Source organism: Strongylocentrotus purpuratus, unplaced genomic scaffold (assembly GCF_000002235.5).
Source record: "Strongylocentrotus purpuratus isolate Spur 01 unplaced genomic scaffold, Spur_5.0 spur5_scaffold_19, whole genome shotgun sequence".
NCBI classification, from domain to species: domain Eukaryota; kingdom Metazoa; phylum Echinodermata; class Echinoidea; order Camarodonta; family Strongylocentrotidae; genus Strongylocentrotus; species Strongylocentrotus purpuratus.
Genome location: NW_022145604.1, coordinates 28,025,845 through 28,045,716, shown reverse-complemented (window position 1 = coordinate 28,045,716; position 19,872 = coordinate 28,025,845). Strand labels below are relative to the sequence as shown.

At 38.4% G+C, this 19,872-nt stretch overlaps 1 protein-coding gene across 1 annotated transcript in view; it reads right to left on the bottom strand.

The window, feature by feature from the left end:
- Positions 1-19,872, bottom strand: part of LOC582103 (sushi, von Willebrand factor type A, EGF and pentraxin domain-containing protein 1) — a gene marked incomplete at its 3' end in the record, with an annotated part of 83,258 nt that overhangs the window by 48,943 nt on the left and 14,443 nt on the right. Inside the window, exons 8-17 of the mRNA XM_030989882.1 lie at positions 17,784-17,993; positions 17,316-17,522; positions 16,204-16,307; positions 13,666-13,834; positions 10,785-11,018; positions 7,061-7,246; positions 6,416-6,613; positions 5,509-5,653; positions 4,520-4,635; positions 1,369-1,563 (exon numbers count right to left, since the gene is read on the bottom strand). Coding sequence (XP_030845742.1) covers positions 1,369-1,563; positions 4,520-4,635; positions 5,509-5,653; positions 6,416-6,613; positions 7,061-7,246; positions 10,785-11,018; positions 13,666-13,834; positions 16,204-16,307; positions 17,316-17,522; positions 17,784-17,993 — 1,764 coding nt within the window. The remainder of the gene's footprint in view (positions 1-1,368; positions 1,564-4,519; positions 4,636-5,508; positions 5,654-6,415; positions 6,614-7,060; positions 7,247-10,784; positions 11,019-13,665; positions 13,835-16,203; positions 16,308-17,315; positions 17,523-17,783; positions 17,994-19,872) is intronic.

Below are 19,872 nucleotides of genomic sequence, written 5' to 3'. Positions count from 1 at the left end.
TTTCTTTTGAATTTGATTGACAAATTGAAAACATGATTCTTTTAAAATTGAAAATAAAACACGATTCAAGACGGAAATATGAATGTAAGTAGTATTTTTCTTCACAATTAATTACGATTAGAGCAGTTTTTTAATGTGAAATTCGTGATGGTCGGAAGCAGTGTGCAGAAGTCCTCCGTGCTGGTCGGACCCGGCCGGCCCGCCCAGTGCCTACCGCCATGGCTATAACGCTGTTTGCTATTATATTACCGAACCCCAAACTGAACCAAGTTTGGGTGAAAGATTGCCGAACTCTGCCGAACCGAACAGAACACGGACATAGCGTCTGACTTACAGCACTAAAAGAAACTTGTGGAATTGATCAGAAAAGGTTGATCATCTAGCACAGGCCTTCTCAACTGGCGGCGCGCGCGCGCCACTTGTGGTGCTTGCGGTCAGTCGGAGTGGCGCACAGCTGTTCCAAAAAATTAATGAAAAGTAAATAAAAATTAAAAATTAAAAATTATAGAAAGAAAAAATTAAAAAATTATATTTTAAAATTTTTAAAAATCAGCAAAATCAAAGTCGCAGTCGAAGTTGAGCCCAAAATGTAAGCTAGCCATTTTGTTTGTTTGATTTTCATTTAATTTTGACATTTTCCATGTTTATTGCACCAAAATAACTACTTATAAATTAACCTCCAGTGTAGATTTTAGCCAGGAATTGTATTAATTATTTCACATCAATATGAAATTATGATTGATTTTTTAAGGAACAAAAAAGTGTTAAAAATGCCACATCTGGGTCTTTAAAAAAGCCCTAAAATCCACTAGCTTCCTGAGGCTTCGCCCCCTGGACCCCACCCGGTATCGGCTCGGTCGCTACGCTCCCTCGCAACACAGTCACCAAACATACAGGTTGGCACTTCAACCTCAATAATTTTTTGTTTTGGCACTTCTAATAAACTAGTTGAGAAGGCCTGATCTAGCATATAAGTATTGGTGTGTACTGCAAGGTTCTGGAATCATCAAAATGATAAGAAATTTGACCCAGTCTTGGTAAAGTTACAAGCACCGTACACAGAAAGATGTATATGGGACTACGCACATGTGCGCGACACCTGCGTTTTATCTATCACATCCCAATAGATAAACTCATTTAGCAAATATATCAATTAGTGGGCGGTTCCCCGGCAAAACTTTTATCATGTATTAGTCAAAACATATTCTTTCACATGATCAGTAATAATTAAGAGCTTCCATTTCATTTTTTTGAAATTGGGGCGTGTCCAATACTGGTCTTTACCTTTAAGGATACACATTAACTTCACAAAAATATTCCCCCCCCCCCATATAATAAATATATGACTCAAATGCCTGTTGGACTAACCTTGACATACAGGTTCTGTACCATTCCAGCTAGCTGGTGCAAAATCACCGCTCAATTCACATGTTCTTGTTTCTGATCCTACAAGGTCATATCCTTCATCACATGAGAAGGAACACCGAGACCCATACACAGAACTAACAGGGCAGTTGACAGCGGATCCATGGAAAGGAGCTTGAAGCCGAGGACATCGGAAAACTACAAATAAACAAATTAATGAAGACATTAAAGGACAGCAATGCATGCCTGGGGTGTAGACGGTGGCATGGGGTGGTGTCGAGCCAATGAAGGTATGCTTTCAGGCCATAGGCACACGGTGAGAACCTGGTAAGAGGACGGTGGGAAGGTACGAGGTATGAGAACGGTGACGATGTATCGATCATATTTTGTCCAAAGGGTTGTTACCATGTTCATATCGACCTCGTACCAGGTTCTTGCAGGGCTCTCCCTGTTGGCTAAAAGTTGACCTTCCCCTCATACCGGCTACATACTGGCCTATATGTGAGGACCCGGCAATAACGCAAAGTGGGAACGGCCAACATGGTGACATTATAGCTGGTACGAGAATGTTGTAAGCGGTAAGGAACAGGTATGGGGACGGAACGGAAACGTTAAGGACGCCATGGAAAAATATACCAATAATAAAATCTTTGCGGCCGGAGAGATGTTCACTGCTTGTCATTTAAATCAAACTGTATGAGTCTGTTGGTATATAGCTGGTGCTTTGTGACAGCACCATACAGGGAACAATGACAAAGCTGAAGAGAAATTTTTGAAAAGGGGAGAAAAGACAGGAAACGGACCTACCCTACAAGATATTTATAGACCCAAACCGATGTTCAAGTTTAAGTTTATTTTGTCTTTCTTGACATGTGACAGAGTACATAAAAAGGAACAATTGTAAGGAACATGTTCATATAATGCATTTTAGTGAAATAAAAAAGACGAGGAGGCCTAATAAGATAAGCTTGTAAAAGTCAGGTCCCTCAAAGTAATATCGTATGAAGAAAAAAAACTGTCTGGTAGAAAATTAAAACGAGAAATGTTCGTCAAAAGCACTTGAGTACTAATAGAAATAACTATCATATTTGCTGGCGATAAGGCCGCAGCGCCGCATAGGCCGCACCCCAACTTTGACATTTCAAAGAAGGACAAACAAAAAAAACCAAAAAAAAGGACAAATAAAAATGGACAAAACAAAATAATCATAATTTTCTTGTAAAACACTGTGTTTTTTTTTACAAACTGATACCAAATTCATCAATATTCTTATAATTTACAGGAAGTTTAGCTAAAAAAGTGATCGCAGGCAGATTTGGTGTCCAATATATACCCCTACCACAATGTACGGGGTATTGCAAAATTGCATGAAATGGAAAACAAAATGGCGACTTTGGATGGATGCTTCACAGCAGCTCTGTTAAACGGTCCCTTCTTTTACTTTTGCAATGCATTGGCACAAACTTAGATCAAGATCTATCGGCAAATGTTGTTTCAGGACGTTTATTTTCGTCTTCATGTCAACCATGCAAGATAAAATTGTCGGTAAGGTGTGTGGAAATGTCCTGTACCATAGTGGTATAGTTATTTTACCGTTCGTAGTCCCATATGTGCATATTCGTGCTGGTTTTGACTTTTGTTTCTTTTTTTTTACTCTTTCGCCGCAAAGGTCGCACCCCGACTTTTTGATATTTTCTCTTCCAAAAATACTGCGGCCTTTACACCGGCAAATACGTTATAAACATTTAACTGAATCATAAAAAAGGGTGAGGAGAAGAGACTATGTACAAAAGGTATAGTGATAATAGTGATAAAAACATGGTACATAGAAACGGAAAGAGGGGGTGGGAGAGGGAGTGGGAAAGAGAGAGAGAGGGGCGAAAGAAAAGTGACATATTTTCACTGAAAGTATGTCCTTCCTTCTCTCCTCTCTGAAGATTTAAGAAAAAAGAAAAAAAAAAAAAAAAATTAGAAAAGCTGGCTACAGACGAGAAAGGAAAGAAAGAAGAGCTAGATGGAATTCGACTGCTTGCAGTCAAAAATGATGCCTCCGTCATAGAGCAATTTTACAAACCAAAACAGAAGAAATTTTACGAATTCAAGTTCAATTGTAATCCATCGACAGGTTCTCAGAATATTGTGATTACAAGCAATTTCTCATATACATATATGACCCTTTGATCTTTGACCTCATGACCCTAAAATCTACTCAGTTCATTGGCTCTGCAAGATGTCCTGAGTTAAATAGTACTCCATCTGTCAGTTCTAATGAGAATGCGTTCACAAGCTATTTTTGCATACATAATGAGCCTATGACCTTTGACCTTTGACCTTATGAACCAAGAATCTACACAGTTCATTGGCTCTGCAAGTAACATACATGACCTAATTTTGGCAGGATTCCATCAATCGGTTCTTGAGATAACGCGTTCACAAGCTGTTTTTGAATACATAATGTGCACTGTGGCCTTTGAACTTTGACCTCATGACCCCTAAATCTAATCAGTTCATGGGCTCTGCAAGTAACATACATGAACTAAGTTTGGCAGCAATCCATCAATCGGTTCTTGAGATAACGCGATCACAAGCTGTTTTTGCATACATAATGAGCCCTGTGACCTTTGACCTTTGACCTCGTGACCCCAAAATATACTCAGTTCATTGGCTCTGCAAGATACATACATGACCAAAGTTTGGCAGGAATCCATCAATCGGTTCTTCAGATAACGCGATCACGAGCTGTTTTTGCATACCTAATGAGCCCTGTGACCTTTGACCTTTGACCTCGTGACCCCAAAATCTAATCAGTTCATTGGCTTTGCAATATACATACATGACCAAAGTTTGGCAGGAATCCATCAATCGGTTCTTCAGATAACGCGATCACAAGAACGGGACGTACGTACGGATGTACGTACGGACAACCCGAAAACATAATGCCTCCGGCTACTTCGTAACGGAGGCATAAAAGGTAAGTCGGCAGTTGCTTTACATAGTAAATTGAAGAATGGATCATGTTGAATTATTAACCATGGCATCATCACAATTTGGAGCATATGTGACTCTATATGTACAACATTCACTGCTGCACTATGCAGAAAACAAAGAAAAAACATCAAATTATTGGGAGTAGGATTGATTTAACTATTTGTACCTGTAACATGAACAATAACGTCACAAACTGCCAGATTTCCCTCAGAGTCAATAGCATTGTAGGTCAATCTTGTTGGGGTCTCAGGAAACTTGTTCTCGATTGGTGTCATCGATTTCCTGAAAAGGATAACAAATATTCAAACATGAATAAGTTCACACTAGCTTTAACACACCCTTAATAACCATGTATGATTTACTAATCAAAATAATATGATATGGTTCGCATAACAAGTCTGTTACTGTTAACGCGGACTATATTTGTGTTTCATTGTTTTTTAACGTATTTTGTGCTAAGATCGATCAGTGCGAAAATAACAGCGTTTACAGTACTGTTTTTGCCTAATATAATAAATTGATGATATATTTTGTACGGTACTGCTGGATAATCACCTAAATTGTTCCAAATGGGGAGAGCTAATCTTGTACACGGTGTCTTAATTTTATTATCTACATGTCCTCATTTACATTCATGCCTCGTAAAGGTTTCCCACCTGTTCAATGGTATAAAGTTTTATGTTGGCAAATAGAGGCAAATACATTATTGAAGCGCTGTGAAACAACAGTTAGTGTGTAAGAGCTCTATAGAAATGACTCTGTATTGTATATGTATTGAATGATGATGGCCGGGTTCCAATATAGATAAAAGTTTTAAATGGTAACAAAAGGAAGGGGAAGCACTTTCAATAGGGTGATTGCCAGTCACTTAAATAAAACAGACATGAAAAACCACCCTGGCTCCGCCATAGAGAGTATTGCTGATTTTAATCAAAAAGGGATTTGTTGATATATATCATGTATCCCGGTAATGAACAAATTAAATGTTCCCCGCATATCTATCTTTAAAAAAGCACCAAAAGTGAAATTTTTCTATCATCATCATCATCATCATTATGCACTTATATAGTGATAGAATCTTACTCCACCATTTTTAAGAGACCATTACTAAGAGAATGGACAAGGAACAAATAATGCAAAAGGCAATTAACTTACAATGTCAGATTGAATTCGCCAGAGTTGTCAGATGCTTCAGGTTCCAGGTCGCTAATTTCATTTATAGAAGCATAGGTGTATCCTCTTTCAGCATTGTAGTAGAGATTTATTGGACAAGGAGGTGAGAAAACAGGTGCTTCGTTATCTGAAAATACAATTGAAGATTACATTTTGTTACATGCAAAAAAAGACAAGAGACACACTACAACAAACCTAACCAGAGATAGATAGAGAGAGAGAGAGCAACACCAGAGTTTTGTTTGGATAGGCCATAAATGTAGCCTGGGAGCCAGGGTTTTAAATTGTGTTTGCAGGGGGGGGGTCACTTTCTTGAGCAGGCGACCAAGCATGTATTTTAAATTTTAAATGCTGCTGTGATGTACGTGTGTCTCAAAAGTTGCCGCTTCCACAGTCCCCCAGCCTGTCATTTAGATCCTCAACTAAACAATTTTTAGCCTATACGTAGATACTACGTGGCAATAACTGTTCAGCAAAAGGTAATCCCAAGCTATTTTGTATTAATGTGACGACTGTATCAAGGTGATAACCATACTAAATAAATATCAAATAAGATGCCAACTAAAATTATATTTACCGTTGAAAACTGAATTATTCGTACCCCTAGTAAATTTGATGTATTTCGTTTTATACGTAACTAAAAAATGAAAGGTGGACTGGCTGAATTAGGGCCTTTCTTAAATACGTTTAGATGTTGACTTCGATATTTCATATTCTCAAGAATTATAACTGGGGGTAAATCCATTATATACGTTAATTTGACTTCACAGTTCATACCGGTAAGTACAATGAAAAGATTCTTAGAGAGGTATTAAAAATACCTTGGAATAACTTCCCTTCAAGCCCCCCCCCCCCCCCCCCCCCCCCCCACCCCTGAAAAAAACTCTACCTGTGCATGTTACTTCTCGCATGTCATTCCACAATCCGGTACGGAGGCAGGTCTTTTGGTAGACCCCATTTTGGAGGTAGCCATCATCACATGAGAATGAGCACAGGGTGTTGTAAAGCACTCCACCTGGATTGGTACACACGTCTGGTGTGCCGAACCCATCTTCAGGTGCAATCAGTGAAGGACATGTAACTTGAACTTATTAAAATACAAGGGATAAAGAGCAAACAGTCACATTGTTAATATTTCTTATTGCATTTTTTGTTATAACTGAATATCATACATATACATCATACACACTTACATGTTTAACACTAAGAAAAAGTGGGAAGGCTGAGGCCTTGGATACTGCCTAAAGAAATAGAAATACAAATGTAGCCATCTGCCATTTATAAAGACCGTCTAAAATACAGGTATGCATATCATCATTAGGGAAACATTTGTATTCGCTATGTACCGGTAAGGTATTTCTTCCATTTAAAAAAAGTTATGTCAGATAGATAAATGTTTAACTATGATTACGGTATGCATGCAGCATCTATTGTCACTTTCTCTAATAATTAGAATGACAAAACTAAAGATGTCCATACTATCAGCATGCTACAATACAAATATATCAAGCATATCAATGTATTAAAAATTTACCATCACAATGTAGGTCTTGTCCTTCAAATGTGCCATTAGCCTGACAAACTCTGGTAATAGACTTCAATCCTTCAGTGGTCTTGAATCCATCATTGCAACTGAAATAACATGAATCTCCATAGAGAGCAGGTATCGGACAGCCAGAAACAGAACCATTGGAAACTGATGGAATGTCACATTCAATCTCTGTGCAAGACATCAAAACATTTCTCTGATTATATTATCAATATGATGCAGCTTGTATAGTCCTTGTTTAATTGTTAGAATAGCGTCATCATCAGAATAGCGTACTGAAAAGACCAAACTGGCAACGGGACAGATTTTGATCCTTGCAAAATGCATAAAATGGTATGTTCGGCGTTTAAGATTGCGAAAATGATGAGCGGGCGGTCAAGGACAACCAAATAAATTTTTTTTTTTTGCCTAATGGAGAAAAAAAAAAATATGAGGTTGATGCGAATTAACTTTTTCAGTCAGTTTTAACGGAGGAGGTCACCAGGCGGTAAAACGTTTTATATACCTGTCTTAAATATGTTGAATAAATCTAGTCATCTGATTGGTCGAAATTGGAGTCATGATTTAAACCATGCCTCCTATTAAGATGCCATTTACCCTGGGTAACGGGCCGCATAATCAATTTTGCTGATATCCTCACAGGTTTACGTGTAAAAAGTTTCTTGGTGCGAGCGCAAAGTGCAGTATGTGAGCAATTCCTGAATGATCAAAACATTCAGCCAACTTTCCAGTGAAGATTTACAGACAGCGTCTTAGATTTTCTGTGGTGTTTTAACCATTCTTTACTCAAGAAAAGGATAAGTTAAGAATTCTTTATAGATTTGAGTGTGAATTTGGTATATAAAATATATATGGACTGCTTTAATATTCGAAGCATATATAGCTGTTTCTGTACTGGCTCTCTAGGATGGCGGCGTGACGAGGGGTCATAGCAGAATGTAACGTGCCCTTGAGCCTATAGAAACAGCGATGCCTCTCATAGCAGTCACATACATGCCAACATTTGAAAATCAGAAATCTGTACAAATTATGCTATTTTCAAAAAAAAGAGGAACAATCCTTACTCTCCTATTCGATACTACAGACAAATTTGTACAGGAAGAGGAACACCTGCATTAAAATGATAATTATCTTCTCCCAAAAAGAGGAATGTTCCTCTTTAATCTGAACAGTTGGCATGTATGCAGTCAATATATCTACCAGTATATCATTTTAGTCAAATACTTTTGAAAGAACACCTGTTTTTAATTATTCAGAGTTTGAATGTGTTCAAAGAATACACGTAACTGTTGTTCTGAGTATACATTTACAGTAACTTGATATCTTTATGCATTGCAGATGAATATAACCACTAATGCTACGTTTACACTATGTTCCCGGCGGCCACGGCAACCACGTTTCAGGCCACTGTGGACGAAACGGGATTGACGTGACACAACGCGGGGGACCTTGTGGGCAAACGTGACAGGCCGTGATTGCCGTGGATACCGTGTCAGATTTTTAAACTGTCAAAAAATTTGCCACGGCAGTCACGGTGCGGATGAGAAACCTAGTAGGCCGTAATAAACCGGGGTGAACGTAACAAAACGTGACAGTCCGTAATAGGCCGTAACAAAACTTGGGGGTGGTCCGTAGTGGGACGGTTTAAGTGCCCGGCACGCTACGGCGCGTTGCGTTCTACTACGGTCTGACACAACGCGAGGTCTCAGAATACCATGATTGCTATTGCTTGGGAGACCTTCTTTTTATACCGCCGGCACAAACGTGCTCCAAAGCTGCCCTGCGTCCACGTTTCATCCGTACAAAGACTTGACAGAACGTGAAAAACGTGTCAGACCTTGATCAGAACATGGGAAACGTGAGGGACCCCATCAGAACGTGACGGGCCGGGAGGGAACGTTCTGGCATCCGTGGTAGAACGCGGGCCGAACCGTAGTGCGCCTTGGAGCCTCCGGGACTCAGCATCCCATTCCCCCCACGGCCCGTCACGGATACCGTGGTAGACCGTGAGAAAACTTGGCAAGACGTAACAAAACTTGAATCCAGAGATAAAATTGGTCTAAATCCCACGGCGCACTACGTTTCGGGCAAACGGGGCTGCCGTGGTCGCCGGGAACATAGTGTAAACGTAGCATAAATGATCAGAATACCGGTACTTTGGGAATTACAGAAATGTTATAATGATATGCAAGGTGTCGTGGTTGAGTGGATACGTCGGCGGACTGTCGATCACAAGCTCCGCGGTTCGAGTCCCGCCGCAGCACTATTGGCAAGACATTGATCTACACTGTTGGTCATAAAGATGGAATAAATATTTTTACCCCAATTCATGGAATGGTTTTGACAATGATTTATTCCTAATAGATCTAAATAATAGTACCGGTATACATTCTCAGATTTTATTGAATAATGATTTGAGAGTGTTATTTTGCGTGACTGCTAAAGCATGTGTGTGCTACTATGCTAATCAACTAGGGGACCTACGTCCTAACTGACAGTAATGAGGATTAATCCCTCACAAAAGGGCACTAGTATAGCTGATTGACACGGTTTTTATTCTGGGGCCTCACAGTAACGAGGCCATTGCTTCGCCACTGAATCATGACTGTACACATCGGAGGCTAGGGTACGTCGCCGCCCCCACAAATACAAAAAAAACAAAGAAAATGCAAATAATTATCAATAATTCATTGCATTTTCCCCCGGTCCCCAACAGGAAAAATTCCCCTGTAGGGCCATGCATTTGGATCAAGGCATGCCCACATCAAAGATTTTTTTAATGTTGGGGGTCGGGCCAAAATGCAATAAATTATTGATAATTTATTGCATTTTCTTTGTTATTTTGTATTTGTTGGGGCGGCAATGTACCCTAGACCCCGCTGTGTACAGTCATGGGTCATTGGCTAAGCAATGGCCTCGTTACTGTGAGCCCCCAGGATCAAAACCGTATCGATGTGCTATAGTGCCCTTTTATGAAACATTAATCCTCATTACTGGCAGTTATGACCTAAGGACGTAGGTCTCCTAGATGATTAGCATAGTAGCACACACATGCTTTAGCAGTCAAGCAAAACAAACACTCACAAATTATTATTCAATAAAATCTGAGAATGTATACTATTATCAAGATCTATCAGAAATAAATCATTGTCAAAATCATTCCATAAAGTGGGGTAAAAATAATTATTCCACCATTATGACAAACAGCGTACATTTGCCACACTCAACCAAGGTGATGTAAATAGGTACCTAGCTGGCAGGAATTAATTCCTTGAAATGCTAGAGCGCAGCAGTAGCCGCCTTGCTAAAGCCAGGGTAATAATCAGGGCAGCGCTAGGAGCGTCACAACGTGACGGACATGTGTGCTATATCAGAAGCCACCCTTATTCAAAAGAGTCATACTTTTGCACAGAGAATTTTGGAAATGCGTAGATGACGGTATAATTCTCCAGATTCTGCCCAAAGTAGAAAAAGCCTGGAAAGAGAATAGTTATGCACTACGTGACACCTTCATGGCCACGCTTAGCCTAACCCTATCCCTAACCCTAGACCTAAACCCTAACCCTAGCGCTAAACCCTAATCCTTACAATGTGCAGCTATACTCTATTGAGGCTTTTTTCTACTTTGGGCAGAATCTGGAAAATTACCTAGATGACATTTCAGAGATTTAGAGAATAATATTTGTATAGAATCCAATCGTTTGCTTACTGTTGCACGATGGGACGGACTCACTCCAGCTTCCAACTGTGGAAGGTGAACTGGATCGGTTGCAAACAAGGGAGAAAAAGGAATCATCCCCAGGGTCCTCAGAGAGTAAATGGCCATCCAGGCAAGAAACCAGGCACTCAGATCCGTAGACGGCCCCTCCCGTACAGCTTCCACTACCAGAATCCAGCATAAGTTCACCATTTGGTGGGACAAACAGCGGAGGGCATCTGGTCACTGCAAATACAAAATACAATCATCAGATTCAGAGATGAGCATGAGCATGCTGATAAGCGTGAGCCATGACTATGTGACTACAACGTATAGATTCATTTTAATTCTCCAAAATATTACAAACCATATGATTATAATAGTCCACTGATGTCAATCAAATTCCGATAAAGGCTTCATGCAGCAAACAGGAATCAATTAATGGAGGAACAAAAGCTTGTTTGTAAAGCCATTCAAAGATGTGTGTGCGGGTATGTGCGCCGATGTGAGCGTGTGTGAGCGTGTGTTTTATGAGTGCGATGGCTAGCTGATCGAGCTCAGGACTGTTTCCTATAAATGTGCCTGTTAAAGCCCTAGAGTCAAATAGGCCAGGATCACCCAACGGATGAACACTTGCTCTTCCTGCTATAACCTCCCACCTCCTTAGGATCTTAAGTGCTAGAGAAAGGTTGTGACGTCTTAATTTATTTAGAATGGGTACTCTTGAAGCTTATAATGTACACTAAATAGATATAGAAAGATAGATAGATAATTTATTGTCTTCTTCCTAAAAAAGAAGAGACTTCCTTCCACGTGATCATGCATAAAATACACAACTTATATAAAATGCATACAAAATATGAATAAATAACTAGATTTGTAATACTTGTTTGGAACAAGTATAGGTGGGCTGATCCAACAAAAAATTGAGGCAAAATGAAGGGTACATTTGAGATAGCTTTTTGTCTCAGCTACAACATACTCGAAGTTCAGCGTAAATGAAGCTAAAACAACGTAGAGATTGCTCGCGAAAGACGGGAATGTAGAATCAAGTTTTGAGAAAAAGTCATGTCCCATAGAGAATACACGCAAAATGTGAAAAATTGACATGCCTCCTTTAATCGCAAAAATACGCCATGATGCCTTTGTCAAAATGAAATATTGTCGCAAATGGATTTGTAGAAAATTTTCTCAGCTAGAACATATCAAAATTTTGAAGAAAATCGATCAATTTTTACAAAGATACAATCAACTTTCCAAAAATATGCTGACGTCATAATATGCAAATTGAAATTTTGAGTTCGGAGGCCATTATGATGACGTCATGAGTTAATTGAGGGTAAAATGAGACATGAAATCATATCTCCGATTCATACTCAATCAAAATATGAAAAAATAATTGGGGTCACCTTGCATCCTAAAGAGCTACAATGGATTTTGCATAGGCATGTTTTTGCCCATATATGCTATGTATTACAAGAGCTCACGCGCACGGAAATTTATGTTTAACGGTCGATCATTCCGTCATTAATAGTCATAAAGAGATAAACATGCTATCAATTTGTTTGTAAAAATATGTGGAATATTATGAAAGAAAAAAATGGCGATTCTATGCTGTGCAATAGTTTTACGCGCGAAAACGCGCACGCATGTGCGTGTGTGCGATTTTTTTATAAAATGCTTAGAATGGCCTAAAACGTATACAAAATGATTTTGAGACGATTTTGAGCATTTTAAAATTTTACGCGCGCATTGAAGCGCACGTACGCGCACGCGCGCGTTATTTGACCTGCAATTGACCGGAAGGATATTGACCTTGATCATGATAAATATAAATGAGAAATACTTTTTGGTTATGAAGATATGATCATGAATTGATTTTCGTAAAATTTTACAAAATGGCACCTAGATGACGTCATCAGTCAAGGTCAAGGTTGAAAAAAATTGTGTGCTTTGTACATATGCCTATACATATGTGTGCCAAATTTCAAGGCATTTCATCGAGCCATTTTCAAGTTATTTTGCTAACAAAAAAGTGGTTAGAAATAAGAAAAATATTTAATAATAAATAATAAATAAATAAAGGCAATTCTAACGAAATTATAAGGTGGTCTGTACGTTATACAGCCCACCTGAATAATACATATAATACAAATTACATAGAACATATAAGGATAAGAAGACAAAAAGGAAGAAGTACAAAGATACAAAGAGACTATAGGGAGAGAAACGGAAAGAAGGGGGGAAGAAAGGGAAGGTAAAACAAAGAAAAGGAGAGAGAGGGGGAGAAGAAGATGAATTAGAGGAAGATAAGAGAGATTTAGGAAGTAAGGAAAGAGGGAGAGAGTATATGGCATATAAGAAAAGGTTTAAACAGTTATTGGGAGGGCAGCTGCACTGCTGCTGCTCGGAGGTAATTTAAGTGCACAAGTAATAACTAAAGGCCAAAGACCAACTCCTAAGTACATGTAAATTGAAATGAAAATCCATTGTATAAATCCAATACGACCGCCGATCGAGGCCTTTCAGCATTACTTACTAGTATTACGTGATCAATCACACTGCTGACTGTCGTAGTTCCGGGAAAAGTTCGGAGCAGTTCTTTGTACATTATACCCGGACATTATAACATGGAATGTTCCAGATTACTTTGCGGTCTCGTCAGGTCCGTACAACGGATATTCTATTATATTGACTGGTGATAAATACAAAATTGAACCCAAGTCAGGAGTCAGGGACCATGAAACCGTTACTTCTCAGGTAGCTCGAAGGCGGCAGGCTGCATGGTATTAAATTCAGGACTGTGACTGGGGCTTATAGATCCCTGTACAGTGCTAAATAAGTGTACCAAACTTTGGTAGCTTCTTATAAAAAAAAAAGTTATAAAACAAACCTTTGACATCTAGAGTGAATGAACATGAATCCTGATTTCCCGCAGTATCAGTAGCCCGATAATCAATGGTATGTTCTCCCTCTGGAAGAGTTGTTGGTATGCTACCATTCACAATGTTCGAATCCACGCTATAAAGATATGCTGTCAAAATATCTCCAGCATCAGTTGCCTAAATAAAAAAAATGAGATACGTGTCAACGATTATCTTAGTTTAAGTAAGCATCACTACAAATGTTAAACAAAATTTGTTCCTGTGCTGTCTGTATATGGGGAAATTAATGTATCGTTTAATGGACGAATTTAAATACGTACCAAACTTAAAGCATGCATAAATTAATGTCGTCAGTGTGCTTTCTTACTATTAAAACTATGATTGTTATCATTATTGACCACGTTTTCGTTCACATTCTGCCCCATTAATATTCTCCTGGTTTTCCTTATCCTTATCGTCAGGAAATCACATTCGTTTTGCACGTAGTGTTTGTTATTCCTAGTTAGGTGCTTTCCTCATGCTCTTTTCCTTTGAAATTTCATAGGCATAGTTTCTAACATCTCATCAAGGTCACTACATTCTTCGATTTTCGAAATCACTCATGCATAACCGTCCAGGCGCCATTTTGTCCGTTTCTGGTCCATTTTAAAGAAGAAGTTGAGTTCTGGTCATGCGATTGCACTGTGAAAGAAACGGTGTGGAATCGACCAGAAAAGGTTGATCATCTAGCAAATAAGAATTTGTGTGTATTGCAAGGTTCTGGAATCATCAAAATGATAAGAAATTTGGCCAAGTCTTGGTAAAGTTTGAACACTGCACACATATATGAGACTACACGAACACGTGACGTAAAAATCCTACCCTGGAGTTTTACTATGTTACATGACATATTTAGAATATGAAGGCATTTGAAGAGCCATGCTTTTCAAAGAACATGTCTTATCTGATGTTCTTCCACACTAGCATAATAAGAATGATAACGCTCACAAATTATTTTTCACCTCTTCCCAAAACTCAACCTTCTCTTTAAGGCCTTTCTTTCTTCCTTCCTATCTCCACTATCCTAGATCCTAAAAAAACTTCTAACAAATTCCTCTAGATAGTCTAAGAGATGTTCTGTCATCTGCGACATATAAGCCATCTTCGTACTCGAAATTTAAATCTGAAACCGACTCCGTCTAAAATCTGTAAAATTCTTGAAAAATGGACCCCTAAAAATCTAAAACTGCCATAACTTTCTTACATAAATTCTGTTTTGTTTATAAATCTCACAGTATCTCTATCCCATAATTGCACATAGCCATGTCAAATGTCATACTCCAATGGCTATGCAAAACATAGATAGCGCCCTCTAAAGTTCTGGGAATTGGCTTTCTTTCTGTACGTGACCGTATCTCTATTGTGTCTTGGCAAACCCGTACCCTTTTTGGATTTAGATACTTGAATATATGCCCTTTCCAGCCGAATGCAAAATTATATACCCTAACACTGACCGACTTTGCGAAAAAATGCCCTCCAAATATGCAGTTTTCAAGAAAATTGTGAAATAAATTCAACCTGCTCTAACACTACAATCCTTATGCCTACTTCAATGAAACTTGGCAGACACATGTATCCATATATACGTGACAACTGTCTGCCAAGTTTGGTAAATTTGAATAACGTCAGCGCAAAGCTATCGCCAAAAATGATGAATTTACTATGCATAATTACGTAATAGCACGTTTAATGCGTACACTGCACGTAGATGACAATGGTGTCAAACTGATCGTTATGAAGTGCCCTTTCAAATGATACCAAGTATGGTATATGTTCACACAGAAAATTGTGAGTAAATCGCATTTGAAAAAGAATCACTATACAAATTCCGCCAAGCTTTTGCCCGATTATAACACGTATCGGCTATGACATCATTTTTTCAGACTGCTTTTTGCCCCCTAAACGTTCTCTTTTTTCCTTGAAAATTTGAAGTGACATTCCGAGTTGCAATACGCAGGGAACTTCGAAGCCTGATTTTTAAAATTGGTAAAGGGGGTCATTTAAGACGCCATTTTGTCCTATAAATCTATTTAAAATCATGTGTTTCGTTAGCATTATTATAGAAAAAAAGAGAGTAGTTTACAATAACCATTAAATTCTTTTTCCAATGATACCAAATACGGCCCATTATAAAGTGAAACAAAGAGAGAGAAAAGAAGAAAAAAATTAAGTCCGGTCATAATACAGATCCTGTACGTTTTCCACCCATGCATTACACATAGTGTCTATGGGGCGAATCGGGTTCACGCTTTTGGCCCCCAGAACGATCTTTCTAACATTCTAAGTGGCCAAGTGCAAAGCATCTTGAAGCCGGATTTTTAATATCTGTCAAGAGGGCCATATTAAATGCTATTTCATACTCTGCGTAACTAGTCCGAAAGATGCTCTTTCGTTTAACACGTATTACATGACGTCATTGCACGTACATCATTGTGACGCGATTGCATTTCTAGTATTGATATTGTTATTATCCGTATAATGGTCTATCATCAAAATCATTGTTTTACCTGTACAGGCTCCCATAGATCAGCTTGAAACGTTGCCTCCAGTTGATTGAAGTCCGCATACAAATTCCGATCTGATGGACACACAATCCTCGGGATAGTTTCGTCTAAAATTGAAATTAATAATGGAAAGGAAGACCTTATGATAATATGTCGTGAATTGAATAATTGTTTTGTAAAAAGTGAACTTGTGCAGCTGTGGATAGCCGTAGAAAAGGTCCATGCTGCTTCCAGATAAATTGGATTTTCTCTGCTTAATAAAGACCTGTTATGCTTTGATGATCTGAGAGACAGTAACAAAAACCAGCCACAGCCCATGAGGTAGACAACCCACCAGACCGATGCCGGTCCAAGGGTAAAGGGGACCGTCAGCTAAGAGTGACATGTCAGCCTCAGTTGTTTTCTGACACTATTGATCAAGGCTGTTCCCTGAAAAGATATTGTCGGTTTCCTGGGCTGTCAATCTACTGGACTGTTGGTTAACTATAAAGCTGTCGATCTCCTGGGCTGTTGGTCTACCGAATTGTTGGTCTCCTATGGGCTGTCCATCTATGCGGCTGTCGGTCTAATTGGCTGTCAGTTTACTGTGCTGTCTGTATCCCGGTCTGTTAGTCAACTTAGCTGTCAGTCTACTGGGCCATATATCTTTTGGGTTGTTGTTATACCGGAATGTCCTCAGTATTAAAAATCCATCCTGATAATTTACAAGGGTTTGATCGAGCTCATCACCATCACCAATGTTGAGAACCTTTCTCTATCCGATGATTATGTTCCGTTTCATCGCATTGTTCTGCTCTTCAATGACTTTTCTTCCTGGAAATGTCATATATAGTACAGTACAAAATGCAGATGCAGGTGCAAATCCAAGATATCCAATACGTAACCATAAATTGGTGAATTGTAAACATATATTGACAATGAATGTGTGGTTACTTCATATTTTGGTTTTGGTCTGGTCCAAGCTTGTAGAGCTATATAAACGGAGTACGGTGATGAGATATCCCTAAATCTTAGCAGTGATTGGTAATGTATGGTACAAATTAGCTTGGACTTGCCCTATATAGTTTGCAATTATTAGGAATTTTCTATCATAAACAGAATAATTAAGGACAAACCTTCACACTGCTGATCAATGCCATCCCATGATCCATCTTCCATACATCTACGAGAGATGCTGTACTGTGGAGTGTAGCCAAGATTGCAGGATGATTTGCAGATTGTGTTATAGTGTTGTATATGACTGACGTTGGTGCTTGATGCATCCTTTGTACATGAAATGATTTCCCCATTTTCGGGATCAGAGAGTGGACTGCAAGTCACAACTATTAAAACAAAACCAGAAGAGAGAGAAAAAGAAAGACCCGCACAACTTGGAATTTTGGCTGCATTGCAAATTTTCAAATACAAGTTCAATTATAACATTTTTGTTGTGAACATAAGTTTATTCAGATTTTAAAAAACATAACAAAGAATTGAGGCGGGCTTGCATAAAGAAATGAAGAGGGAACGAGACACCAACAATTATGTTTATTTAGCCTAATACAGACCAGACTGACGAATTATGTGTGATTTCTAAATCTTACCAGCACATGCGATTGTTCCACCTCCTTCCCAGTAGCCTCTGTTATTTTCATCTTTACCACACGCACGTTGAACGGGATCGCTTTCATTGATTGGCTTAAAACCAACGTTACAGAAGAGCGTGCAGGTAGATCCATACCTAACCTTACTCTGAAGAGGGCATCCATTTATTCCTCCATTCCTAGGTTCCGGAATCGAGGAGCAAGTGATAACTATCAAAATAGAGATGGATAAAGGATATAAATATTAAATGTATGTACCGGTATTTAATTTGTCCTATAAATAGTAAAATATACAAGTAATCAGGGGCGGACCCAGCCGACGGCAGGGGAGGGCGCCCAATTCGTGAGAAAATATTTTGCAGTGGAAAAGCCGGCCGATAATTTTCTCAGTGGGGGGGGGGGGGGGTAGTGAGCACTAATTATTTTGGGGGGTCTTGAAAATTTGAAAAATCACACCCCCCCCCCCCCCTCCCTTGAGAGCGCCAGGAGAGGAAGCCCATCTCAAAAAAAAGGTAAATTTAACGTTTTTTTAAACGTTTTTTTCCCCAAACAAATGCATTTTGTGACTAGTATAATATCCTATATTTGCCCATGAAGAATTTACAAAAAGTCATGATGATATTATAATTAAAACAACAATGATAATAATAATAATAAAAACAATAATAATAACAATAATGATAATACTATTTATAGCAGTATTAACCTTTTTTGAGGCGATGGGTCAGTTCTGTAGACTGCAAATTACATTAAAAAGTGATATTCAATTTAAAAAAATTATTTGTCCAATGTATTAGAAACATAGATATTTGATTCGCTCGCATGTAAAACAAGGGCTTAGACACAGTTTACAAAGAACAGAAATGTGATACAAAACATGGATACATTTTGCTAATGACAAAATAATAGTCATACACAATATTGATTTTAGTTTGGTTATGGATTTTTTTGCTACTATACAGTATATACACATAATATATTGAGCCTTTAAATTGAATTGAAGTATACCAGAATAAATCTGATATACTTGAGAAAAAATTAATTATATTGGCAAACAAATTAATTATATTGGCAAATAATTACAGTGTAAATTATTGTGAATGACTCTCATACCATTTTCCAACATAACCTTTCTTATTTTTCATGAAACTTATTTCCACAATATTAAAAATAGACAAACGAGGTAGGTAATGATTTCTTATTTAAATACAGTACAAAAAGAACGATCCCAAAAGGTCGTTTCAATCAAACATCATATACATCTTTAGTTGGGTCATGGTGTGGGCTACATTTACTTCCGCACTGTAATAATTACTTCCACTAAATATTAATTTTACTCATTTTTTAACGAAACTTAATTTGAAAGAAAAAACAGAAACATTGGACAGGGGTGATAGTGAGCACTAAAAAAAAAATAGGTTTTTTGTTTTCCCCTCAACCATGCCCCCCCCCCCCCCCCCCCCCTGAGTAAAAAAAAAAAAAGAAGAGGATTCGCGGGGAAAACGGCATCTAACAACCTTCCCCCCCTTTCGAGTAAGAAAATTGGGAAAATTGGGAAAATTGGGGAAAAAAAAGGGCAGAATAGGGAAGAATAGAGAAAATAAGGGGGAAATCCGGAAACCAGGATAAAATCGGGAAGAAAAAAAAAAATCTGGTAAAAAAATTTTTTTTTTAAATCGGGAAGAAAAAAAAAATCGGGAAAAAATCGGGGAAATTAAAATAAAATCTGGAAACCGTTTTAAATCAGGTTTTTATCAGGCCTGATTGGATAAAAAAAATGTGTGATATTTGCTTACATGCTCTGATTGCATGAATACGGAAGGAATGTGTTGTTAACTGCTGTCTCCTACATCTCAGTGACCTCAATATGTTACAGAGTCTCTGAATACAAGCAGGGAAACAAATCAGTCATATATATATATATATATAGGCGTGAAGAAAATGGTCTAAGAACGTGAGACGTAGCTGTACTTTACAATTTTATTACGAGCTTTCGGCTTGTGAGGCCTTTGTCAGGTTCTGAAGTGCAAACACATACAGAAACAAATACCATGGGCGTCAATCCTTACGTAATACCTATTGTTCAGGG